Source organism: Oncorhynchus gorbuscha, linkage group LG11 (assembly GCF_021184085.1).
Source record: "Oncorhynchus gorbuscha isolate QuinsamMale2020 ecotype Even-year linkage group LG11, OgorEven_v1.0, whole genome shotgun sequence".
In the NCBI taxonomy this organism is placed as follows: Eukaryota; Metazoa; Chordata; class Actinopteri; order Salmoniformes; family Salmonidae; genus Oncorhynchus; species Oncorhynchus gorbuscha.
This window is the reverse complement of record NC_060183.1, coordinates 64,702,962-64,730,670: the sequence shown is the minus strand read 5'-3', so window position 1 is coordinate 64,730,670 and position 27,709 is coordinate 64,702,962. Positions and strand designations below refer to the sequence as shown.

General features: G+C 42.4%; 2 protein-coding genes across 2 annotated transcripts; both read left to right on the top strand.

The window, feature by feature from the left end:
- The first annotated feature begins 4,146 nt into the window (after positions 1-4,146).
- LOC124047926 (beta-crystallin B1-like) lies at positions 4,147-7,394 on the top strand. Its single transcript, XM_046368272.1, has 6 exons — positions 4,147-4,290; positions 4,960-5,101; positions 5,661-5,779; positions 6,025-6,157; positions 6,395-6,537; positions 6,997-7,394. Exons 2-6 carry the CDS (start codon positions 4,979-4,981, stop codon positions 7,172-7,174), a joined length of 696 nt encoding a protein of 231 aa, XP_046224228.1. The 5' UTR covers positions 4,147-4,290; positions 4,960-4,978; the 3' UTR covers positions 7,175-7,394.
- A 1,480-nt stretch (positions 7,395-8,874) lies between these two features.
- LOC124049120 (short-chain specific acyl-CoA dehydrogenase, mitochondrial-like) lies at positions 8,875-26,700 on the top strand. Its single transcript, XM_046370476.1, has 10 exons — positions 8,875-9,013; positions 13,868-14,028; positions 22,578-22,727; positions 22,799-22,910; positions 23,225-23,376; positions 23,520-23,690; positions 23,788-23,925; positions 24,691-24,786; positions 24,868-24,924; positions 25,068-26,700. The coding sequence occupies exons 1-10, from the start codon at positions 8,986-8,988 to the stop codon at positions 25,218-25,220; spliced, it is 1,218 nt and encodes a 405-aa protein (XP_046226432.1). The 5' UTR covers positions 8,875-8,985; the 3' UTR covers positions 25,221-26,700.
- The last annotated feature ends 1,009 nt before the right edge of the window (positions 26,701-27,709 follow it).

Sequence of the window (27,709 nt, the reverse complement as noted above, 5' to 3'; positions counted from 1 at the left end):
AATACATGTAATTGCTTTGGTATGTAAAGAAAAAGTGTAATTACTTAGGTAGCAAAAGTAAAAGTATGAATCATTTAAGATTGCCTATATTAAGCTAACCCCACAATTTTCTTCTTATTTTATTTTTTACGGGTAGCCAAGGACACACTCCAATGCTCAGACATAATTTACAAATGAAGCATGTGTGTTTAGTGAGTCCGCCAGATCAGAGGTAGTAGGGATGACCAGAGATGTTCTCTTGATAAGTGCGGGAATCTGATAATTTCCTGTATTTAAAATGTAATAAGTACTTTTCGGGGTGTCAGGAAAAATGTATGGAGTAAAAAGTATATTATTTTATTTAGGAATGTAGTGAAGTAAAAGTAAAAGTTGTCAAAAATATAAAAAGTAAAGTACAGATACCACATAAAACAACTTAAGTAGTACTTTAAAGTACTTTTTATTTAAGTACTTTACACCACTGCTATGACTATGCTACCGCAATGTGGCTAATGCTAAATGTACTGTATGTGGCTAAAATAACCAGTCACACACTTTATGAACAAATTATACACATTACAACATGTGTTCCAGTGCCCTTTGTCAGTGATTACAGCTGTGAGTCTTTCTGGGTAAGTCTCTAAGAGCTTTGCACACCTGGATTGTAGAATATTTCCACATTATTATTTTTAGGATTGGTTGTTGATCATTGCTAGATAGACATTTTGAATTATTGCCATAGATTTTCATGCTGATTTAAGTCAAAATTGTAATTAGCCCACTCAGGAACATTCAATGTTGTCTTGGTAAGCAACTCCAGTATATGCAGTACCAGTCAAACGTTTGGACACACTTACTCATTCAAGGGTTTTTCTTGATTTGTACATTGTAGAATAATAGTGAAGATATCAAAACTATGAAATAACACATATGGATTCATGTAGTATAGTTTAAGAAAGTCAAAATATATTTCAAATTTACGATTTTTCAAAGTAGACACCCTTTGCCATTCTCTCAACCAGCTTCATGAGGTAGTCACCTGGAATGCATTTCAATTAACAAGTGTGCCTTGTTAAACGTTTATTTGTGGAATTTCTTCCCTTCTTAATGTGTTTGAACCAATAATTTGTGTTGTGACAAGGTAGGGGTGGTATACAGAATATAGCCCTATTTGGTAAAAGACCAAGTCCATATTATGGCAAGAACATCTCAAATAAGCAAAGAGAAACAGTCCATTATTACTTTAAGACATGAAGGTCAGTCAATCCAGAAATGTCAAGAACTGATGAAACTGGCTCTCATGAGGACCGCCACAGGAAAGGAAGACCCAGAGTTACCTCTGCAGCAGAGGATAAATTAATTAGAGTTTACCAGCCTCAGCAATTGAAGCCCAAATAAATGCTTCACAGAGTTCAAGTAACAGACACATCTCATCAACTGTTCAGAGGAGACTGAGTGAATCAGGCCTTCATGGTCGAATTGTTGCAAAGAAACCACTACTAAAGGACATCAATAATAATAAGAGACTTGCTTGGGCCAAGAAACACAAGCAATGGACATTAGACCGGTGGAAATCTGTCCTTTGGTCTGATGAGTCCAAATTTGAGATTTATGGTTCCAACCACTGTGTCTTTGTGAGACGCAGAGTAGGTGAACGGATGATCTCCGCATGTGTGGTTCCCACCGTGAAGCATGGAGGAGGAGGTGTGATGGTGTTGGGGTGCTTTGCTGGTGACACTGTCTGTGATTTATTTAGAATTCAAGGCAGACTTAACCAGCATGGCTACCACAGCATTCTGCAGCTATACGCCATTCCATCTGGTTTGCTCTGACTGGGACTATCATTTGTTTTTTAACAGGACAATGACCAAACACACCTCCAGGCTTTGTAAGGGTTATTTGACCAAGAAGGAGAGTGATGGAGTGCCGCATCAGATGACCTTGCCTCCACATCACCCGACCTCAACCCAATTGAGATGGTTTGGAATGAGTTGGACTGCAGAGTGAAGGAAAAGCAGGCAACAAGTGCTCAGCATATGTGGGAACTCCTTCAAGACAGTTGGAAAAGCATTCCAGCTGAAGCTGGTTGAGAGAATGCCAAGAGTGTGCAAAGCTGTCATCAAGGCAAATGGTGGCTACTTTGAAGAATCTCAAATATAAAATCTATTTGGATTTGTTTAACACTTTTTTGGTTACTACATGATTCCATTTGTATTATTTCATAGCTTTGATGTCTTCACTACTTTCTATAATGTAGAAGATAACAAAAATAAAGAAAAACACTTGAATGAGTAGGTGTGTCCAAACTTTTGACTGGTACTGTATTTGGCCTTGTGTTTTGGGTTATTGTCTTGCTGACAGGTGAATTTGTCCGTTGGAAAGCAACCGTAAACTAATTTTCCTCTAGTATTTTCCTGTGCTTTTCTATTCTGTTAATTTTTTCCTAAATAACTCCCTAGTCCCTGCCAATAAGAAGGAATACTTTCCGAAGCCATTGTGCCTGCCGGCAGACATCTTGTGATGGCCACTCCAATACCTTGACTTTTTTGTCCTTACGCCATTTTGCCACAACTTTGGAAGTATGCTTGGGGTCGTTGTCTATTTGGAAGACCCATTTGCGACCAAGCTTTAACTTTCTGACTGATGTCTTGAGATGTTGCTTCAATATATCCACATTATTTTCCATCCTCATGAAGCCATCTATTTTGTGAAGTGCAGTCCCTCGTGCAGCAATGCACCCCCACAACATGATGCTGCCATGACATAATTTTCTGGAATTTCCCAAGCTGTTTAAAGGCACAGTCATCTTAGTTTACGTTAACTTCTGGAATTGTGATACAGTGAATTATAAGTCAAATAATCTGTCTGTAAATGTTGGAAAAATTACTGTGTCATGCACAAAGTAGATGTCATAACCGACTAGCCAAAACTAACAAGAAATCTGTGGAGTGGTTGAAATCGAGTTTTAATGACTCCAAAGTAAGTGTATGTAAATTTCCGACTTCAACTATTTGTAATCAAGATATATTAGTGTTTTATTTTTTCATATATTATTTTTTATAAATGTTCGAATTTTTCTTCCACTTTGACATTAGAGTATTTTGAGTAGATTGTTGACAAAAAACGGACAATTAAATTAATTTAGATCCCACTTTATAGCACAACAAAATGTGGAAAAATTCAAGGGGTGTGAATACTTTCTGAAGGAACTGTATCTATCTAAATTAGTTAATTAACCAATCAAACAAACAAACAATCAATCAATCTTTCAAGGATCACGATATCCACAACATTGAAAAAGTCATCTTTATTCTTAAAACCATAACGTCATGATCATTAACATTGACCTATACAATGGAGGGACCTGTACTTGATTGGACAATGTGTGTAGAACATGAACACTTTCCATAAAGACCTGTGGTGAGGGGGTAGAGAGAGACGGGGAGATGGGGGTTAAGGAAAGAGGAGAAAGAAGAGAGTAGTAGAGAGGAGAAAAGACAAGGATTACGGCTTTGTCAGTGTCATACAGGCTCTACTATTTCTCCTCTATCTTCCTTTAGCATCATTTTCTGTGTTTTAAAATGCTGTGTGATACTGCCTGTATATTAGCATTATATCCATGTAAAACATGTGTGGGAGACAGACAGACAGTGCTGTGAGATGTTATCACCTGGTTACATATCCATATCCTTTCTCCGATAATAATTATAATAAATTATTATAATAAAAAATATGAATAGTGATCTTAAATTTATTCATAAACTACTTTTCACACATTGTGCTTGGAACTACATAGAAGAAGGAACGGAGTAAATCAGTCATGGCTATACCATGTAAAGTTTTTCCTGTTAGAGTAAGAGAAAGATAAGAGAGAAACACTGTGTGTGTGTCTGTGTGTATGTGTCTGTGTGTGTCTGTACATGAGTGTGTGCATGTGTGTGTGCATGCAGCTGCGTGTGTTTGTGTTAGAGGATTAACTCCTTGCGCCCTTCAGGTCTATGCATTCCTGTTCTCTATATGCTGCTATAGTTTACAGGCCCAGCGCACTAACAGAGGGGAAAGTGCCATTGTCAGGGCTTTCCATTGACAGTAAAGTGCTTACAGGCAGCACGGGGAGGGGGGGGGGGGGTTCTGGGTGATGCGATGACCTGGGGTGCTTTGGTCCAGATCAACTCTGATGACACTTGTGTTTTTATTGTCCTGCGAGCCCCGGCTTTCGGCCCTTGCCAGGGTATAAAAGCTAGGGCTCTGCACTGAGGGGGCCAGCACGAGCCAGCCTACCCCACACGGCACTACAAGCTGTACACACAGGTAAGGACACACCCCACCCACACACACAATCCACAGCGGCAAACAGTACACAAGGGCCCACTCCTCTCAGCCTACAATGCCTGGGTGTGTCACCCTCGAGCGGGGCAGAGCCACTAACAGAGGCCCAGGCCTCAGGGCCTACATGAGGCACTCAGACCCCAGGCTGGATTGCAACATTGGATGGTTACTTTCTTATTAGTGATTCTGATCCATCCTATGGAAGTGTGTGGCCTCTGTGTCCTGCCTCAGTTATTTACAAAACTAAAATAGTAACACACAATCAACACACATTCATTCTGTAGTAAGAACATAGATACCACACCTTTACCTGATTGTGTTTTGACTGTTTTTACATGTATTTCTCCTTGTCCCTCTTTCTCTCAATCTATCTCTCTACCTCCCCCTCCATTCTCTTTCCCTCTCTTTACTTGCATCTCTATCCTCCTCACTTGCCCTCTTTCCGTCAATACTCCCTTTTACTGTCTCTGGTTGCTCCACCCTCTCTTTCCTCTGACATACCTCTCCTCTCCCTGTCCCCTCTCTCCAATCCCTCCATCCTCTCCTTGCCCCCTCTCTTCCCACACTCATCTCTCCATCCCCTCCCTCCATTGTCCCTCCCTCTATCCCTTCTCCCTCCGTACTTTCAATCTCCCTCCGGCTCTCTGTCAGAATCTCCTGATCCCTCACCATGTCTCAGACCGCCAAGTCCGCCTCCAGTCAGGGCACTGATGCTAAGGACAAGGGAGCCCCTGCCCCCGCTGCCACCAGCAAGGCCACCAAGACCGGAGAACCTGGCATGGGAAACTTCAAAGTGAGTCACCACATCTCCATTTTATATTGACACAGCCCACTTGGCACAGGAGCTGGATTCAAATTGTAACTGCAGAAAAAATAGTAATGTCCACCCATTGTGTGGGAGCAGCAAACAGTCTAAAGTTAGCCATTTGCCTTTAGCCTTTATTTGAGCAGGGTTAATTGACTATGGATAGAGCATTATACAGGAGGTCTGTTGTAATTGGAAACATTGCTACTCAGTCAGTGGGTCTTAAGATGACCCCAGACATCTTACGGCCTTCACAGCAGTACAGGGGTCTTTGGGTTTAGTGGAAGGAAGCTCCTGTCCAGGTAATCAGAGTGATAATGGAGCTTTCTAACTGATTGATAGATTGAGTTACTGTAGTTACCAGCCCCAACTGTAAAGGGCTCTGAGTCCTACAGTAGTTACATACCTGCAGTAGTAAAAGGCACCATATTCATTCTAATTCTATAGTAAAATGGCAAATATAGAATACAATATTTCTGGATTAAGGACAGTGTCTCACCCTTGACCTCTCCTGTTGATGATGTCATCTAAACTCGGACCCCTGCAGATCATGCTGTTCGACCAGGAGAACTTCCAGGGCAGAATGATGGAAATCCAGAATGAGTGCATGAACGTGTGTGACCGCGGCATGGAGAGAGTGCGCAGTATCATCGTTGAGTGCGGCCCGTAAGTGGACACACACACACACACACACCTACAGGGAAAGATCACACACACACACATACACACACCTATAGGGTATGATTACACAATCAGTAAGTTCCACTATATACACTTTAATATATGAGATCAAACACTGATCCTGTACTCTTTCACAGTTCTTCACACTCATTTCATCCCGTCTTCTAATCCCTCTCTCCCCCATCTCCCCCTTGTGCCCCCCCCTGTCCCTGATGGCCCCCCCTCTCCAGCTTTGTTGCCTTTGAGCAGACTAACTTCCGTGGGGAGATGTTCATCTTGGAGAAGGGAGAGTACCCTCGCTGGGATACCTGGAGCAACTCTTACCGTAGCGACTGCCTCATGTCCCTCAGACCCATCCGCATGGTGAGGAACACACACACACACACACGTTCGCATTCACACATAGACTCATGCCAAACGCACTCTCACATTTTCACACACACATTCCCAACATGACAATGACAAAGGAGTTTGCAAAAGCAAAAACATCTGGTGACCAGGGCTAATACAGTAGCTAGTGGAATTAACCTCCAACACTGTACCCTGACATTCTCTCTGTTTCCTCCCCTTCCTTCCCTCTCTCCCTCCTTCCATCATCAGGACAGCATGGAGCACAAGATCTGTCTGTTTGAGCTCTCTGACTTCAAGGGCAATAAGATGGAGATCCAGGAGGATGACGTGCCCACCCTCTGGGCGCACGGCTTCACTGACAGGGTGGGCAGCGTGAGGGTGCCTGGCGGAGTGTGAGTACACACACACACACACACACACATGCACTCATGCTTATACGCACACACCACATGTATATTTATATGAATCACAGCAGTAGGGCTACTCTGCTGCTGAGAACCTGGTTAAATAAACTGACAAATCATCAGCTATATCAGTGATAAAGCTCATATCTGCAGGAGAAGCTAGAAATAGAGTAGTAATACATTAGCAGCAGTATAGTGACATATGGCCCAGAGCCTAAGGCAGAGCTGCAGGTCCCTTGCCTTGTGTCTACAACAAGGGAAGTATTCAGTCAGTCATGGGGAGGACTGTGTCATGTTTGTGTGTCATAAAATATCAAAGGTACATTTATGACTGTAGAACTCCATTATATGTCTTCATTTTAATCTAAAAACAGCCTAGAAATACTATACATCTAAATATACGGCAACTAAACTAAACTGATCCTCTCTATCTCCTCCTCTCTCCAGGTGGGTGGGTTACCAGTACCCCGGATACAGAGGCTACCAGTACCTGTTTGAGTGTGGTGACTACAGACACTACAACGAGTTCTGTGCCTTCCAGCCCCAGATCCAGTCCATGCGTCGTGTCAGGGACATGCAGTTCCATCAGCGTGGTTGCTTCAACCTCACTTCCGCCACCAAGTGAGTGAACTCTGGTGGACGGACGCTGTAACTGCAGCCAGCCCTCCCTCACTCAACCCGCTCAACAGGCTTTTTATTTCTCCAACCCTATCCCTCCTTTCCTTCCCTTCACCCACCCTCATCCCTCCATCCTAAAGGGATAGAATGACAGCATCGTACCAACTGGAACATCCTAAATGACTTTTTATGATGCCAAATAATAAACATGTTTTGAAAAACTTGAACTCCTTTTGCCTGGACTACTTTTATTCAGAGCCTGTGGCAACATTTTTACCACAGCATTTTGTGCTTCACTGTCTTTCTCTGTTTGTTATTCACTGTTTATTTCTCTATCTTTCCTTATGTCTGTCTGACTGCTTTCTCCCATGTTTTGTCTTTCTCGGTCTCTCCCTCCTTCACTGTGTCCATCTCTCTCTCTCTTCCTTCTGTCCCTCACCTCTCCATCTGTCCTGTTAGACTGAGAAAGGACCATCTGATTAGCGAGGGGTTAAAGGTTGAACACAGCCCCTCTCACCACTGACAGACAGCACAGTCCCCCTGTCTCTAAGCTATAGATTGAACAGTTTAAATTATTATTACCTAACCATGAGGATGCATGTAGATAAAGCTTGTATAAGGTTATTCAATGGGACCTTGAAATGTGTTTCCTATCTAGAGCTATGACGTAGGAGTTATGGTCAGTTTATGACAAAACACAAAATTTGACAAATACGAGGGAATTAAAATGTTCACCTTTGAGTTTTGGCCAATGGTCCCATAAAATGACCAAAGAAAAAGATGTAGACATGATAAATCATCATTAAAATAGGAAAATTATGAAATTAGCTAATTTTAGGTTACAACAGAGCATCCGGTTGTTTTAACATCAACCAGTTCTGCAACAAAAAGCTGCCGCTATACTGATGTAAACATGTAGCTAAATAATTATGATAAGAAATGTAGGCTACCTCACCTTCTTGACCTACCCTAACTTAATCCAGTTGACTCTCCAATAGGAAAATATGTTTCTCCTTGCTCCCTCAGAACAACAGATCTATACGTTCTTTATTTCAAAGGGATATTGTATCTATTCCTTATGTCACAACTTACTGGAATACATGTGTCAATAATATCTGTTGGAAAAAGCTCTGGTTATTACCACACAAATACCTGCTTGTTAACAAGGTCAGAGGTCTCTTTCAGAATGATCCTGAAGTATTACCCTGCAAATCATTACCTGAAGAAACTCAAAAAATACATTAGCATAAACTGTACATTTTGTGTTGAGCATCCAGAAACAGTTTTGCATTATCTACATGTAAAGAAATTATGGAAAGATATTCACCGTTTTATAATTGTTAATATTCTTGATGGCTTTTGTTTGTTATGGGAGAAGGTGCTACTCGGTTACCTTAAACATAATAAATATAAAGAAAAACAATTTTACCTCATAAATCTAATTGTGCTAATGGAAAAAATGTAATATTCATAAATGTAAATTCACTAATAAAAAAACACTCTTCCGTGTTTTCGATAAGGAATTCGAGCAGTACATTAAGACCATTCTACATTCTTCTAATACGAAAGCTGTGACAGCAATCAAAATGTGTGTATCTTTTAAGGTCTTTGTATAATCTGTCATTTGTTGTAACCCCTAGCAAATGTTATCATTGTCTGGTTGTATACTGGTTAATCTGCAATAAAAAAAAAAGTTTTTTAAAGAAATGCAGGCTACATAACCATAACAAGAAGTGCAGACGTCACTCGAACTATGTCACGTGGGTTGATAGCGACTCCAGCTGTCTGGTTTCAAGCAGCAAGTCAAGCATAAACAACATGGCAGCACTCTTCAAAGCTGGAAAAGGTCAGTATACAATCAATACATAAACTATTGAAAAATGCTAATTTGTCTCTCGAATACAAAGGGATATTGTACTTATTTTGTTTGTTGATCCTTCGACAATGAATAGACTGACAGTCATGTGCCGGGGTGCTAGCTACATTACTCGGGTAGTAGCTTATGCTAGTATTTGGTAATGAGCTAGCTAGCTAAAGACCAATGCTAAGTAACGATAGCTAGTTGCATATCGAGCGTTTAGTTGGCTTCTTAGCTAGCTAACCACCCCCAAAAACGATTCACAGCTTTTATGCATTACTAGAATGCTGCATTTGCAATGGCAGTAAATTAGTATGGCTTTAGTTGAGCTAGTAATAGCTTTCGAGGCATTTGAACTTGAATGGAGTTAAGTAAGGACTGCAACCAGTTAACGTTAAGTAACCATTGTTTGCACTGACTTTTGTTGGGTGGTTAGCTATGTAATACACAGATTGTAATGAATCTATTCTCATTTCAATGTATTCATTGTCCACCCAAGTGTTTTCTCGGGCAAGCGCTCGCACTGGGATAAAGGTTAAAAACGAGAGGACAGAGGTGACCTTTCACCTACACTGAACAAGAATATAAACTCCACATGTAAAGTGTTGGTCCCATGTTTCATGACTTGAAATAAAATATTCTACACATTTTCCATATGAACAAAATCTTATTTCTCTTAAATGTTGTGTACAAATGTGTTTACATACTTGTTAGTGAGCATTTCTCCTTTGCCAACATAATCCATCAACCTGACTGGTGTGGCATATCAAGAAACTGAATTAACAGCACGATCATTACACAGATGCACCTTGTTCTGTGGACAATAAAAGGCCACTCTAAAATGTGTAGTTTTGTCACACAACCCAATGCCACAGATGTCTCAAGTGTTGAGGAAGTGTGCAATTGCCATGCTGACTGCAGGAATGTTCACCAAAGCTGTTGCCAGAGAACTGAATGTTAATTTCTCTACCATAAGCTGACATCCAACCACTTCACAACCACAGACCATGTTTATGGTGTTGTGTGGGTGAGCAGTTTGCTGATGTCAATGTTGTGAATGAGGTGCCCCATGGTGGACTTATGGTATGGGCAGGCATGAGCTATGGACAACAAACACATTAGCTTTTTATCGACAGAAATATTAAGAGAGAACGTGATGAGATCCTGAGGCCCATTGTCGTGCCATTCATCCGCTGCCATCAACTCATGTTTCAGCATGATAATGCGCAGCTCCATGTCAAAAGGATCTGTACACAATTCCTGGAATCTGAAAATGTCCCAGTTCTTCCATGGCCTGCATACTCACCAGATATGATACCTGTTCAGCATGTTTGGGATGCTCTGGATCGATGTTTATGACAGTGTGTTCCAGTTCCCGACAATATCCAGCAACTTCGCACAGCCATTGAAAAGGAGTGGAACAACATTCCACAGGCCACAATCAACAGACTATTCAACTCTATGCAAAGGAGATGTGTCGTGCTGCATAAGACATGGTGGTGACACCCCTACCTTTTTTTAAAGGTATCTGTGACCAACAGATGTATATCTGTATTCCCAGTCATCTAAAATCCATAGGTTAGGGCCTAATGAATTTATTTTAATTGACTGATTTCCTTTTATATGAACTGTAACTCTTAGACATTGTTGAAATATTGCGTTTTATTTTTGTTCAATATAGTGAACTTCTTCGGGATCGGTGTCCGTCCATGGGACAGTTGCGCTAATGTAGGCTAATGCAATTAGCATTAGTAAGTAGCAAGAACATTTCCCAGGACATATCTGATATTGGCAGAAAGCTTTAACAAGGATTTATCTAACTGTCCAATTTACAGTAGCTATTACAGTGAGAGAATACCATGCTATTGTTTGAAGAGCGTGCACAATTTTGAACATAAAAGTTATTTAATAAACAAATTAGGCACATTTGGGCAGTCTTGATAAAACATTTTGACCAGAAATACAATGGTTCATTGGATCAGTCTAAAACATTGCACATACACTGCTGCCATCTAGTGGCCAAAATCTAATTTGCACCTGGGCTGGAATAATACATTATGCCCTTTCTCTTGCATTTCAAAGATGGGAGCTTTTACCAGATATATTGTGTTCTATTCTCCTACATTCCTTTCACATTTCCACAAAGTTCAAAGTGTTTCCTTTCAAATGGTACCAAGAATATGCATATCCTTGCTTCAGGTCCCAAGCTACAGGCAGTTAGATTTGAGTATGTCATTTTAGGCTAAAAATGTTTTTAAATGGGTGGATCCTTTTAACAGCCAACCAATATAAATTGATATAAGCGATTATTATCGCTATTATTTACTTCTTGAGGGAATTTGCAAAGTTAAATGACTAGTCATTTGCTACTGAATAATCTTTTTAGTTTACAAGTCACAGCCTACTTTCATCCAGGGCCTCTCTTTTATTTTATTTTACTAGGTAAGTTGACTGAACATATTCTCATTTTCAGCAACGACCTGGGGAATAGTTACAGGGGAGAGGAGATGAATGAGCCAATTGTAAACTGGGGATAATTAGGTGACTATGATGGTTTGAGGGGCAGATTGTGAATTTAGCCAGGACACTGGGGATAACACCCTACTCTTACAATAAGTGCCATGGGATCTTAAGTTACCACAGAGTCAGGACACCCCATTTAACATCCCATAGACCGCACCCTACACAGGACAATGTCCCCAATCACTCCCCTGGGTCATTGGGATAGTTTTTTTAGACCAGAGGAAAGAGTGCCTCCTACTGGTCCTCCAACACCACTTCCAGCAGCATCTGGTCTCCCAACCAGGACCAACCCCCTTAACAGTTATGTATTGTGGATGGTGACATGTTGATAATCTTCATGTCCAGTCTCCAACCTTTACCCCACAGGCAGGGTGTTGTCAGTGTGGCGAGATTTAGCTAGACAGTTATGTATTGTGGATGGTACTGTGTGTGTGGGTGCCAGGGACGTCACCAGGACCTTGCTTTTGGGGCCCTGAATCTTTTGTGATGATGTACATGTATTTATTTTTGTAGTCAACTGAATGCGCCGCTTAGTTAATAATGCTATGGTTACGTGACACTCACAAAGTCATCCAACCGTTATAATCAAGGGTGTTGTGCTGCCAGTGCGCAGTGGAGTGATGCTTCTCCACTTCTCAGAATGGTACTTTTTTGCAAGATCACTTAATGATTAATGAATATTGTGCATAACAAACCTACTATAATAGCATAGATAATGTCAGGCTACCGTTATACCAAAAACACCACGTCTTTTCTTATGACAATTTAGGATGATTGTGCTGAAATGTAGATTTCTTTTTTTTTTTTTTCTTAAACACAACTCAACAGAATGCGCTATATGCTAAAATATTATTTGATTTAAACTAAATAAACACAGCAACTTTTAACTCTATCTGTGCTAAAATTCTGTTAAACAATAGTTAGGCTACTTAGCCTACACCATTCAAGATCTAAAACTTTTGACCGGTAGTGTAAATTTTGAACACCTACTCATTCAAGGGTTTTTCTTTATTTTTACCATTTTCTACATTGTAGAATAATAGTGAAGACATCGAAACTATGAAATAACACATATGGAGTCTAACCAAAGAAGTGCAAAATATATTTGAGATTCTTCAAAAAGCCACCCTTTTTCTTGATGACAGCTTTGCACTCTCTTGACATTCTCTCAACCAGCTTCACCTGGAATGCTTTTCCAACAGTGTCAAAGGAGTTCCCACATGCTGAGCACTTGTTGGCTGCTTTTCTCCCAGTCCATGTGGCTGAAAAACATCCCCACAGCATGATGCTGCCACCACCATGCTTCACCGTAGGGATGGTGCCAGGTTTCCTCCGGACATGACGCTTAGCATTCAGGCCAAAAAGTCCAGTCTTGGTTTCATCAGAACAGAGAATCTTGTTTCTCATGGTCTGAGAGTCCTTTTGGCAAACTCCAAGTGGGCTGTCGTGCCTTTTACTGAAGAGTGGCTTCCATCTGACCACTCTACCATAAAGTCCTGATTGGCGGAATGCTGCAGAGATGGTTGTCCTTCTGGAAGTTTCTCCCATCTCCACAGAGGAATTCTGGAGCTCCGTCAGGGACCATCGGGTTCTTGGCCACCTCCCTTACCCTGATCCACCTCCCAGGCCCTAATCCCCTGATTGCTCAGTTTGGCCGGGTGGACAGCTCTAGGAAGAGTCTTGGTGGTTCCAAACTTCTTCCATTTTTAGAATGATTGAGGCCACTGTGTTCTTGGGTACCTTCAATGCCTGTAGACATGTTTTGGTTCCCTACCCCAGATCTGTGCCTCGACTCAATCCTGTCTCTGAGCTCTACGGACAATTATTTCAACTTCATGGCTTGGTTTTTCCTCTGACATGCACTTTTAACTGTGGGACTTTTTTCATTGGCCTAATGCTATTGGTGTCATTTTTGATTTGGGTCATTCATTTTATTGATCTCTATGTCAATGTCAGTAACTTGTCATTTAGGTAATTTGTGTGGTATATAAAATATTATTGTATTGTCTTCAGTCATGTAAAATGATCTAGCGTTACAATTATTTTAGAAAAGGCAAACATTTTTCTCTGACCTGCAAACCCCTTAGCCCCTGGTCTTCGGGACTGATCCCTGAATGGTATGAAACTCTGGTGAGGGCCCTAGTGCGTGTGTGTTGGGTCTATTTACAATGATTGGTTGTCACTCAGGGTCGACCTGGGCAGTTGTATTCATGTAACACTGTCTAACAGTCGAGTTATGGTGTTGTGAATTCATGCTAGACATGAGGAGCTCTTACAATACTAAAGCCTCTCTCTCTGTGTCTTTCTCCCCCTTTCCAGCCCTGGGCCTGTGTGTCAGTGGCTGTAGGTCTCTGTCCTCTCTAGCTGAGCTACCAGAGATGCACCAGATGATGAGACAAACCTGTAGAGACTACGCAGACAGAGAGCTGGGTCCTATAGCTGGCAAACTTGATAAGGAACACCTCTTCCCAGCGCAACAGGTACACACACACTAGTGATGCTTGGGTAGACTCATAACCTACAGTCCCGGGGGTTTTAGGTATGAGTAATTGAGTCCTCGATTGGATGTCAAAACTCGATCTTTGACCAGAGGGGATAAAAATAATCCAATAAAATACTGAAACTATTTGGTGGAATGTGCTTTGTGGATTGCCGCCCCATTGTCTTGAAGGAAATGTTCATTTGCTTTCCTTAGTGTTCCACTTGTACATTTGCGGGGCGCAACAAAAAAGAATCCAAGGCAACACAGTTCTTCTCCCTAAATTCCCTTTCCCCTCCATATCTCTTTCACTCATTTGCGTTCTGACCACTCCCTCTACACACACCTGCTGAATTTGCACACATTCTCCTGTTAGGCCTACAGAAATGCCTATACAAACAGCGGGCATAAATGGCTCTGAAGGGATACACAATCTACACTCCTTGCCAAATGAAGACATTTTTATCACAAATTCACAATGGACTGGTTGATTTGAAGTAGGTAAATATGTGTTCCAACAACAAGCTGCAGTTTTGGAATAATTGCATCCAGTCTATTTTGTGCTTTGGCTACCTTGCGAACTGCTAGTGCCAATTAGCCCAGGCTATAACCTCCATAAACATAGACAGGTACCACACTGAAAATATGTACAAATATTTGTTTTATTAAAACTGAGCGTATTTTCATCAGAATCATGCCTACTCACCAAATAGAGGTCATCGCCACAATTCATCACCATGCAGTGTTCAATGAGGAATTGTTATGCTAGTACTCAGTCAAATGTCAAAAGCCCATCGCTACTCTTGGTTATATCCGCCGGAATGGTGGGTTTAGGGTCATGAAATATTGTGTGGGTGGCAGGCAGGTTGAAAAATGGGAAAAATGCATTAAAAATGCATAATTCTTGTGCAGTTCATATCTATAGGCTAAATTGAAGTTTTTCATTATTCGTATGTCATTAGTGCGTAAGCCTAAACTTCAGAGCCTGACTGTACGAGCGCCAAATACATGCCATTCGCCAAATGCTTTTTGAAACTTGCGCAGGGAAGCTCCATATGCGTGTTTATCATATCCAGGGTCTTGACCTGACTGCAGTTTGGCGTCGTAACAGACTTCAGGGGGCAAATGCTCACCTTCGATGGCCACTGGGACGCTGGAGAAGAGTGCTCTTCACGATTGACAGCTGGTTTCAACTGTACCGGACAGATGGCAGACATCATTTGTGGGCAAGCGGTTTGCTGATAACGTTGTGAACAGAGTGCCCCATGGTGGGGTTATGGTTTGGGCAGGCAGGCAGGCAGGCATAAACTACGGGCAACAAACACAATTGCATACTCACCAGACATGTCACCCATTGAGCATGTTTGGGATGCTCTGGATCAACATGTACGAAAGCATGTTCCAGTTCCTGCCAATATCCAGCAACTTCAAACATCCATTGAAGAGGAGAGGGTCAACATTCCACAGACCACAATCAACAGGCTGATCAACTAGATGCGAAGGAGATGTGCTGCATGAGGCAAATGGTGATCACACCAGATACTTACTGATTCACTCCCCTACGTTTTTTTAAAGGGATCTGTGACCATTTCCCAGTCATTCGAAATCCATAGATTAGGGCCTAATGAATTTATTCCGATCGACTGATTTCCTTATATACTGAAACTCAGTCAAATCTTAATTGTTGCATTTTATATTTTTGTTGTTTATTAACTCCTGCAGATTGAAACACTTTATTGCATTACTGATACACCAAATCTACATTTTGAACAGGAGTGGAGAAATATGAATAATTTATTTCAGGATCTTAAAGGTCATGACAGTCAATTATGTTTGGGTGATATTTGGATGAAACCAGATTAAAAATATGCTGACCAAAGTATGACAAATGACAGTTGCTTTTACATTGATCATAAAGTTACTGAGGCGGATTATTAAGGGGATAGGGTGATGTCACCCTAACTCATTTTAATACACCTATGGTCGGATCATATTCTCTTACCTAATTTAAATAAGTAGTACCGCCTTGTAACCAACACTGGATAAGGTGTATTTGACGAGTGCCATGGTTTATATAGCTAGGTAGCTACTCTACAGATGCCAAAATTTGACTGTAGGGTGTCAGCAAATATAATTAAAAGTTTACACTATTTATCTATGGCAGAGACACTTGTGTCTTCTTTCATCTGTGTCTGGTTGTAGCTCGTTACTGGCTAGCTAGGTCTTCAGCCTGCATTGAAGAAAGGGGGGGAAGTGTCGTTCAAAACTCTGACACAGTTGTCATGTCAACACATCCGTCAGTGCTCCTGTGAACTGTATCATAAGTGACATGGGAGATGTATAAAAGAAAAAGTGATGCAATTTCAATGTTGTTCGAGTTGCTTTGTGTATCACCAAATTGGCTTGAGATGATTTTGTTGCCACATTGCTCATTTCATCCGAGCTTCTTGATATAGGCCTTTCAAACATCTGTCAGTCAAGGCAAGCCTAGATATAAGCTTCCCGCCCACTCAGCCTGTCTTTTCAAACTTCCTGGTAGTTAGCCATGGAAGAAAGTATTTTTCTAACCCCCCCCCCCAAAAAAAAACAAATATGGGTGATATTTTAGTCACTCAAAAGGCTAATTAACATGGGAATCAGAATGACTGTTCTGGGCCTTTTTAAAATAATGAATGTGTGGTTCGGGAGCGTCTGTAAAGATGCTATCTTTATCAGAATCCTAAAAACTGATAGTATTTAAACCACATAGTATGCATGCATCCAAGCCAAACTGAAATCTTATCAGAAACATGTTGGGTCGTTTTCACAGCTTTTGATTTCCTTAAGTGGTAAAACCGATGTCATTTGGTAATTTTGCACAGTAAATCTTTCCTGTTTTGGGGGCTTGTTGCATTTCCTCCCCAATGCCTAAACGTCTGCTGCGGGAGAGAAGCATAGATGATAAAAATCGAATAAAATTGTGTTCCTAGAACTTTACCGATATCAACTACACTTAACAAAAATATAAACGCTCCATGCAACAATTTAAGATTTTGCTGCATTACAGTTCATATAAGGTCTGATGCTATTTTGAAAGCCAAGAAGAAAATTAAATATAAAGTACATTACAATGATATATTTAACTTTATGGGACTGAATGCTGAGTTAAGGCTGCCAGGACAGACCAGATACAACTTCAATTAGCACTGAGGTGTGAAATAAAAGGTGTTGAAGCCTTTGGACCCAACAAGTGGCAGGAGTCTTTGAAGTGTCCTCTGAAGCTCCCTCCTGCTGTTCAAAGACCATTCACTGGCATTTTCTACAAGAACTCTGCCTCCAGAAATGAACATTTCTCCCAAGTGGGAGTCGTACCTACTCCTGTTGCCTGCTGTGCTGCTGCTTGGATTCCACCTGGTGATCTGTTCAGTCTTCCCTGGCCTGTTTCCCCCTGTCTGGTACAGGTACCCCCTCCCCGTCTGGTACAGGTACCCACATCTCCCGAGCTTTCGCTCGCCTCCAGCACACACGCACTGTTGGGGCAAGTGACTCTGAATTTACAATTGCTAGCCCAAAGTCATTTTTTTTCTTGTGCATTTTGCTATTTGCCTCATGACTCCTGTGCTTTGTTGACTACAATGTTTCTTTACCCAACTGTGGGACAGACTGTTTGTTCCCACACTCGGGACTCTGACTTTGTATTGGTTTCAGACTTTTGGCTTCCCATCCTATTCTAACAACCTCTCGCTGGCATTGTATTCATGTTACCTAATGAAATTGCTGTACAATATGATCTTGTTGCCATCTGATGCACATTCAGATGTATAAAATCAGCACTGCAGAGCTCTCCCTGCCCTCTGCCGTGCCCTGATTGTATTACTGCTGATGTTATCTGGAAATGTGCATGTACACCCTTGCCCATCTACAGTTGCTAGCCCCAATTTTGACTTGTGCTCTGATATCTGATTCACTGATTTCTGCTCTCGTAAAAGCCTGGGTTTTCTGCACGATAACACTCAAAGCTTATTACTTAAAATGGATTAATTGAAAGTGTGGGTTCACAGCTCCAATCCAGAAGTGCTGGTCATTATTGAGATGTGTTTTCTGATTATAACCATTTTTGGCATGACAGATCTTCCAAAGGTGGGGGATTGGTAAACTTTACCAAGGATCATCTTCAGTGCGTAGTTGTCTTCACCAAGTCTGTCTTATGCATGCCACCCGTTAGATAAACTACGGAGCGGTTCCGTATTTCACTGAAGTATTTTTCGAGATGATAGTTTCCGGATTCGACCATATTAATGACCTAAGGCTCGTATAACTATGATTTGATAGAGCAGTCTGAGCGGTGGTAGGCACCAGCAGGCTCGTAAGCATTCATTCAAACAGCACATTCATTCGTTTTGCCAGCAGCTCTTCGTTATGCGTCAAGCATTGCACAGTTTATGACTTCAAGCCTATCAACTCCCGAGATTAGGCTGGTGTAACCGATGTGAAATGGCTAGCTAGTTAGCGGGGTGCCTTTCAAACGTCACTCGCTCTGAGACTTGGAGTGGTTGTTCCCCTTGCTCTGCAAGGGCCGCGGCTTTTGTGGAGTGATTGGTAACGCTGCTTCGAGGGTGGCTGTTGTCTGTGTTTCTAGTTCGAGCCCAGGTAGGAGTGAGGAGAGGGACGGAAGCTATACTGTTACATTGGCAATACTATAGTGCCAATAAGAACATCCAATAGTCAAAGGTATATGAAATGCACTGTTTTACAGCCTGTGTTTGTAATGGCTACTCAGTGAAATAACCAGTCAGAGGCCGAGCAATTGCTGTACCAGTCAGTGATGCAACCAGTCGGGCAGGATGCTCTCAATGTTGCAGCTAAAGAACCGTTTGAGGATCTCAGGACTCATTCCAAATCTTTTTAGTTTCCTGAGAGGGAATAGGCTTTGTCGTGCCCTCTTCATGACTGTCTTCGTGTGTTTGGACCATTCTAGTTTTGTTGATGTGGACACCGAGGAACTTAAAGCTCTCAACCTGCTCCACTACAGCTCTGTCGATGAGATTTGGGGGCGTGCTCGGTCCTCCTTTTCCTGTAGTCCACGATCCTCTCCTTAGTCTTGGTTACGTTGAGGGATAGGTTGACACCACACGGCCAGGACTCTGACCACCTCCCTATAGGCTGTCTGGTCATTGACTTGACCACAACTTTTGATACAGAAGACCATTCCATTCTTGTAGGCCGGCTAAGGAGTATTAGTGTCTCTGAGGGGTCTTTGGCCTAGTTTGCTAACTACCTCTCAAAGAGTGCAGTGTATAAAGTCAGAAAATCTGCTGTCTCAGCCACTGCCTGTCACCAAGGGAGTACCCCAAGGCTCGGTCCTAGGTCCCACGCTCTTTTCAATATACATCAACAACATAGCTCAGGCAGTAGGAGGCTCTCATCCATTTACAGTGGGGCAAAAAAGTATTTAGTCAGCCACCAATTGTGCAAGTTCTCCCACTTCAAAATATGAGAGACCTGTAATTTTCATCATAGGTACACTTTAACTATGATAGACAAAATGAGAAAAAAAATCCAGAATCACATTGTAGGATTTTTAATGAATTTATTTGCAAATTATGGTGGAAAATAAGTATTTGGTCAATAACAAAAGTTTCACTCAATACGTTTTTATACCCTTTGTTAGCAATGACCGAGGTCAAACGTTTTCTGTAAGTCTTCAAGGTTTTCACACACTGTTGCTGGTATTTTGGCCCATTCCTCCATGCAGATCTCCCCTGGAGCAGTGATGTTTTGGGGCTGTTGCTCGGCAACACGGATTTCAGCTCCCTTCAAAGATTTTCTATGGGGTTGAGATCTGGAGACTGGCTAGGCCACTCCAGGACCTTGAAATGCTTCTTGTGTTTTGGGATCATTGTCATGCTGAAAGACCCAGCCACTTTTCATCTTCAATGCCCTTGCTGATGGAAGGAGGTTTTCACTCAATCTCATGATACATGGCCCCATTCATTCTTTCCTTTACGCGGATCAGTCCCTTTGCAGAAAAACAGCCCCAAAGTATGATGTTTCCACCCCCATGCTTCACAGTAGGTATGGTGTTCTTTGGATGCAACTCTGCATTCTTTGTCCTCCAAACACGACGAGTTGAGTTTACCAAATAGTTATATTTTGGTTTCATCTGACCATATGACATTCTCCCAATCTTCTTCTGGATCATCCAAATGCTCTCTAGCAAACTTCAGACGGGCCTGGACATGTACTGGCTTAAGCAGGGGGACACGTCTGGCACTGCAGGATTTGAGTCCCTGGCGGCGTAGTGTGTTACTGATGGTAGGCTTTGTTACTTTGGTCCCAGCTCTCTTCAGGTCATTCACTAGGTCCCCCCGTGTGGTTCTGGGATTTTTGCTCACCGTTCTTGTGATAATTTTGACCCCACGGGGTGAGATCTTGCGTGGAGCCCCAGATCGAGGGAGATTATCAGTGGTCTTGTATGTCTTCCATTTCCTAATAATTGCTCCCACAGTTGATTTCTTCAAAGCAAGCTGCTTACCTATTGCAGATTTAGTCTTCCCAGCCTGGTGCAGGTCTACAATTTTGTTTCTGGTGTCCTTTGACAGCTCTTTGGTCTTGGCCATAGTGGAGTTTGGAGTGTGACTGTTTGAGGTTGTGGGCAGGTGTCTTTTATATTGATAACAAGTTCAAACAGGTGCAATTAATACAGGTAACGAGTGGAGGACAGAGGAGCCTCTTAAAGAAGTTACAGGTCTGTGAGAGCCAGAAATCTTGCTTGTTTGTAGGTGACCAAATACTTATTTTCCACCATAATTTGCAAATAAATTCACTAAAAATCCTACAATGTGGTTTTCTGGATTTTTTTTCTTCTCATTTTGTCTGTCATAGTTGAAGTGTACCTATGATGAAAATTACAGGTCTCTCATATTTTTAAGTGGGAGAACTTGCACAATTGGTGGCTGACTAAATACTTTTTTGCCCCATTGTATATGCAGATGATAGTCTTATACTCAGCTGGCCCCTCTCTGGATTTTGTGTTGAATGCTCTATAGCAAAGCTTTCTCTGCCCTTAACCTTGTTCTGAACACCTCCAAAACAAAGGTTGTGGTTTGGTAAGAAGGATGCCCCTCTTCCGACAGGTGTGATGACTACCTTAAGCTCTAAATCCTGAGGTAGTAACCTCATTCAAGTACTTGGGAGTATGGCTAGATGGTGCACTGTTCTTCTCTCAGCACATATCAAAGCTGCAGGCTAAAGTTACATCAAGACATGGTTTCCTCTATCGTAATCGCTCCTCTTTCACCCCAGCTGCCAAACTGCCCCTGATTCAGATGACCATCCTACCCATGCTAGATTACTGAGACATAATTCATAGACCGGCAGGTAAGGGTGCTCTCGAGTGGCTAGATGTTCTTTACCATTCTGCCATCAATGCTCCTTATAGGACACATCACTGCACTCTATACTCTGTAAACTGGTCATCTCTGTATACCCGTCGCAAGACTCACAGATTGATGCTTATTTATAAAACCCTCTTCGGGCCTCACTCCCCCCTATCTGAGATATCTACTGCAGCCCTCATCCTCCACATACAACACCCGTTCTGCCAGTCACATTCTGTTCAAGGTCCCCAAGGCACACACTGGGTCGCTCCTCTTTTCAGATCGCTGCAGCTAGCGACTGGAACGAGCTGCAACAAACACTCGAACTGGACAGTTTTATCTCCATCTCTTCATTCAAAGACTCAATCATGCTTTGTGTGATGTATTGTTGTCTCGACCTTCTTGCCCTTTGTGCTGTTGTCTGTGCCCAATAATGTTTGTACCATGCTGTGTTGTATGTGTTGCTGCCTTGCTATGTTAAGTCTCTCTTTATGTAGTGTTGTCTCTCTTGTTGTGATGTGTGTTTTGTCCCATTTTATTTATTACTATTTTTAATCGCAGCCACCGTCCCCGCAAGAAGCCTTTTGGTAGGCCGTCATTGAAAATAAGAATTTGTTCTTAACTGACTTGCCTAGTTAAATAAGGAAATCAGTCAATTGAAATAAATTCATTAGGCCCTATTCACATGACTCTGCAGGGGCGCAGACATAGGTGGGCCTGGGAGGGCATAGGCCCACCCACTTGGGAGCCATGCCCGGCCAATCAGAATAAGCTTGATTACAGACAGAAATACTCCTGAGCACCCATTTCTGAGGCAACTTATGGTAGAGAAATTGACAAATTCTCTGGAAACAGCTCTGGTGGACATTCCTGCACTAAGCATGTCAATTGCACGTTCCCTCAAAATATAAGATATCTGTGGCATTGTGTTGCGTGACAAAACAACACATTTTAGAGTGGCCTTTTATTGTCTCCAGCACAAGGTGCACCTGTGTAATGATCATGCTGTTTAATCGGCTTCTTGATATACCTGTCAGGTGGATGGTTTATCTTGACAAAGGATATATTATGTATTTATATTATATTTACTTTCTACATTCTGGTAAGCAAAGGCTTATTTAGTCTTCTAGGGCAGTAATGACATGAGAAGCTGCATGTTTCTCTAATGCATCCATGTGTGTGTTTTCTACAGGTGCGAGAGCTGGGTGCTATGGGGGTGATGGCTATCGAGGTTCCTGAGGCGCTGGGAGGAGCAGGAATGGACTACCTGGCCTACTCTCTGGCCGTGGAGGAGATCAGTAGGGGCTGTGGCAGTACTGGATGTGTGGTCTCGGTCAACAACGTACGTAAGGGTGTGTGTGTTTTATGTTGTCGCTGTATCTAACACTGATACTAAAGGGTATGTGTGTGTAGTCTTTGTACATAGGGCCAATATTGAAGTTTGGAACACAGAAGCAGAAGGAACAGTGGATCACTCCCTTCACGACTGGAGAGAAAGTTGGCTGCTTCGCTCTGAGTGAACCAGGTACACCACAGATGCACACAACACACACTGTGCCCCAGGGCCCTCCATTTACTACTACACTCCAACTAGGGAAGATGAGTGGTTGTTGATTCTCTCTCTTTCACTCCCCCATCTGTGTAGGTAATGGTAGTGATGCAGGGGTAGCGTCTACGTTAGCCAGACAGGAGGGAGAGGAGTGGGTGTTGATTCTCTCTCTTTCTCTCCCCCATCTGTGTAGGTAATGGTAGTGATGCAGGGGTAGCGTCTACGTTAGCCAGACAGGAGGGAGAGGAGTGGGTGTTGATTCTCTCTCTTTCTCTCCCCCATCTGTGTAGGTAATGGTAGTGATGCAGGCGCAGCGTCTACGTTAGCCAGACAGGAGGGAGAGGAGTGGGTGTTGAACGGGACTAAAGCCTGGATTACCAACAGCTGGGATGCTTCGGCTACTGTTATATTCGCTACCACTGACAAGTCACTCAAACACAAGGTTAGATACACCGTTGTTGGAGTTGAGTCGGTGAAACTCCCTATATTCCTTCTTCGCTCACTCTCTCTGTTTCTCAGTATTTTGATATTATAATAAATGTAACTTATACATGCGTTTCAGTGTGTTGTCCCCCCCCCCCATAGGGTATCAGTGCATTCCTGGTGCCCATGCCCCATCCTGGCCTGTCCCTGGGGAAGAAGGAGGACAAGCTGGGCATCAGAGCAACCTCCACGGCCAACCTCATCCTGGAGGACTGTAGGATACCCCTGGGCAACATGCTGGGGCCACGAGGATCTGGCTTCAAGATAGCCATGGTCGGTTTATAGGTGGGGGTGGGGTGTTGGTTGTGTGTGTGCATAGTCGATGTGAGTGATGATGTGCTTGTCTGTGTGTACTGACCCCCTCCTACAGCAAACCCTGGACAGTGGGCGTATAGGTATAGCTTCCCAGGCCCTGGGTATTGCTCAGGCTGCTCTGGACTGTGCTGCGGACTACGCTCACAAACGCACCGCCTTCGGCGCGCCCATTGGCAAGCTGCAGGCTGTACAGGTGTGTGTATATGTAAAAGTTTGTTTAAATGTTAAGGTGTCTTATATTAAAGTGGAACTGACCACGTTTGTACTACTTTTCAGATATGAAACAGACAATCACATCAGTCAAAAAAATCTAATTCTCAGTTTATGCTACAAAACCAACTTTATAAGACGTTTAAAAAATAGTTTCTATTTGACTCAACATTCCATGACGTACACTAAGGCACTGTTGGTAGAATAGTTGGATGTACTTCAATGCATGATTAATATAATTCACCAATAGTTCTTGGTAGTCCAGAAAATATTGCTATCAGATTGTAAATCGCAGTGGGCTTAATACATTGTTTGCTGCCTCTGTTCGGGATGCACTGTTTCAGTTTCAATGACTCAGTATGTTGGACAAAAACACATTTATGTAACGAAGGCTGGCAATGTCAATACAATCAAACTAGCAAGGTCAATGATCACAATTCAGTCATAACATCTTGCTCTGGCTAGCATTAGTTGTTGATCTTGTTGATGTGCATAACTGAAGGAGAGAGCCTACCTTTTCATGGTTGTTTGATCAAGGACTGTAAAGTTCACTAATGTAAGAGGACTCCTGTGGTATTTACATATTAGCAGAAATCCATTCAGGTGGCTTTTGGCGAATGTGTTCTCATGATCTAAAGTCTCTGTTGCTACTGCCTGGAAATGCACCGTCCAGTCATGTTCTTCCTGGGGGTGTATATGCTAAAATACTGTCAGTTCCACTTGAAGTGTGTGTATCTCTATGCTTCAGTTCAAGCTGGCAGACATGGCTGTAGCTGTTGAAAGTGCTCGTCTCCTCACCTGGAAGGCTGCAATGCTAAAAGATGCCAAGAAACCCTTCACCAAGGTACACATCCCACCACACCACACACACCATCCTCTCTGTCATATTACATAACGTTGTACTTCGTCCTTCCTGTCCCCACAGGAAGCAGCGATGGCCAAACTAGCAGCGTCTGAGGCTGCTACCTTCTGCGGCCACCAGGTACGCATCAGAGAACCTGTCATGTCCTTATTTCTACAACTAGTGACTGAATCAATCAATAATCAATATGGAATTCATTGACATTTCTCAGATGCTAAACGTTTAAAAATATTTACCTTTTTCTCTATCTGTGGAACTAAAAGTCAATCCAGGTTCTTGGGGGAATGGGTTACGTGACAGACATGCCAGCGGAGAGGCACTACCGTGACGCGCGAATCACTGAGATCTATGAAGGCACCAGTGAGATCCAGAGACTGGTGATAGCCGGCCAGCTGCTGAAGGAGTACGTGTCATAGAGACTTGTGATTTAAACCCAAATGGTGGCCGTATGTTCCCTACATAGTGCACTACTTCTGGATAGAGTCCAATGGCCAAAAGTGCTGTACTATATAGGGAATAGGGTGCCATTTCAGATTGGCTCATAACAGCTACTACACTCAGGACTGCAGTGTAGTGTTGCACAGTCTCATCAGTGCCGGTCAGCTACTGAACTGGAAGGAATGCCAGGCATGGAGACAGGCTCACACAGCTCTGGGTAGAAGTTGCCCTTAACCACAGATCTTGGACCAGATTGCCCAACGCCCAAATTCTAACCTCAACTATTATGGAGAGAACATCTTTCCCTGGGCCAATGGGGAGTGACACCTACCTACCACTCCAATGGGACACCATCAGGCCAGGGTTCAGGACAACTTGCACCCCACCTCTTGACTCATATTACTGCAACAATTACTAAACAATCCAAGCAATTTGTTACATTTGATATCAACATGAAGATATGCATCTTCCTTTCTGCCTTTAAACATTATCTGCCTTAAACTGATGTTATCTGGTAACATAATAGAAGTTAGTGGACTCATGTCCTCATTGTGGATAACCAGGGTGAAGATGACTAGCTCTGTCCAAATCAGACAAAAAGAAAGGTGCTGTCCTGGGTGGTGATCAGATAGAAATGTATTGTGTAGAACTGACATGTCTCTTAGACATGCTTAGTGAGGAATCATTTGTTCTGTTCATGCCATTTCTATCTACAATGTCCAGTATGCGGTTGTGTCCTCCTGAGCGTGAGTGACTGTCTATGTGAGGTGCAGTGCTATTTTAAGCCACACGAGGGCAGTGCAGTGTCTGGACTGTCTTGCCTTCACCTGCAATGAGGGAAATCAATGGCCCTTTGAACACTTGTAACGTGCATCCCTCCCTGTTCTCTTCCTTGGAAATATTTATTCACCAAATTGGGTAGTTTTAAACAAGGATTCTACTGCTGTGGTCTAACCTCATCCTCAGGCTAGGCTGGTGGGTGAGACTAGTAGTTAGTTATCACCATGTTGGAAAAGAATCAATGATTACTTCAAGCAGGTGGGAGAAATGCATTTGGGTTTTTAAACACGGACACACACCTCAGAACCTTCCTGCTGTGCCTGTTCTGATGCTGCTCTCTAGGCTGTACATTGACAATATGATATTTTGAGACTGTTATAGAACTGCAACAACTGGGAAGTGGTTTAACATGTTTGTCTCTATGGCTGTTAGTTATTAGGACTGTTGCATTGAATGTTTAATATCGGTTGTGTGATCTGTTCAGATGAAACTGAATGACGCAGCTATACAGGAGCTCTTGGGTTTCAGAAGTCTAAATGATGGGTTGTGTAGCAAATAATTTTTTTTATGAGGATTCGCCACAAAGCCCATCAAGCTTGTGCCTCAAACTGCTGTTGTACATGTTTTATTGTAATATTATGGTAAATAATTAAATTAAAACACAAGATCACATGATTATTCCCTTGAATCTTTTAATGTTAAATAGTTATGCTCTGTGGCTGTTTCGTGACATGGCAACATTTCAGTATTAATCTTGCCCAAAGGGCTGGTTTCACAGACCTAGGTTAAGCCTACTCATAGAAAAATCACTTTTTTTCTCATCAATTGCTTTTAATATGCCAAGTTCTTAATTTTAAGTATTTAAATCATGTATCAAAATCATCATCCAGAGTACAACTTAATTTGATTTGGGACCCATCAGGAAACAGGAAAACTATTAGAATCAGAACTTAGTCAATTGGTCCAGTGACTCAGAAGTAAATTAATTCAAGGAGCATCTCTAGGACATACACCTTCTAATCTAAAGTAAGGTTTAGTAGCAATGAGGGAGTTCTATTACGCTGGCCAGGGGCCAGGCTCTGGGTTGAACCATCCACCTCTGGCCTGGAATGGCACGTCACATCACTGTTTCTGGGCAATGGTGGAACAAACAGCGCCAGGAGGGAGGAGAAACCCCACCTCTTTAAGGAATACCTAGGATAGGATAAAGTAATCCTTCTCACCCCCCCTTAAAATATGTAGATGCACTATAGTGGCTGTTCCAACATAAGGTGAAAACCCCTCATTCACTACTTAAATGTAAATGTCTTCACTCATAGCCACATGTTGTCAAAAAGGCCGCTAGGTGCATCATCCAGAAACATATAACAGGCAGAAAGCGTGTTTATCAAAAGCAATCACTTATTTATGTTCAAATAATCTACATCACTTTTGTTCTTTCCTCTCATTGGTTCACACCAAGGAGACAATGGGCCTCTGATAGGCATCGGAGGAGTTCAAGGTGTTTTCCTCCAGGAGAACATCTCCAGGGTGGAGTAGATGGCCTTGGACCAGGTCATCCCATTATGAGGGGTATTGTTGTAGCCTGGGCCCAGGGTATTGCAACCCAGACATGTACAGTTGAAGTCGGACGTTTACGTACACCATAACCAAATACATTTAAACTCGGTGTTTCACAATTCTTGAC

Bases quoted from the DNA above. Each gene is read 5' to 3' on its own strand.
- LOC124049120 (XM_046370476.1), top strand. From the start codon at position 8,986: ATGGCAGCACTCTTCAAAGCTGGAAAAG. The intron at 22,911-23,224 runs GTACACCACAGA...CCATCTGTGTAG, and splicing joins CTTCGCTCTGAGTGAACCAG to GTAATGGTAGTGATGCAGGC. The intron at 24,925-25,067 runs GTACGCATCAGA...TGGAACTAAAAG, and splicing joins CTACCTTCTGCGGCCACCAG to TCAATCCAGGTTCTTGGGGG.
- LOC124047926 (XM_046368272.1), top strand. From the start codon at position 4,979: ATGTCTCAGACCGCCAAGTCCGCCTCCAGTCAGGGCACTGATGCTAAG. The intron at 5,102-5,660 runs GTGAGTCACCAC...GGACCCCTGCAG, and splicing joins CTGGCATGGGAAACTTCAAA to ATCATGCTGTTCGACCAGGA. The intron at 6,158-6,394 runs GTGAGGAACACA...TTCCATCATCAG, and splicing joins CCCTCAGACCCATCCGCATG to GACAGCATGGAGCACAAGAT.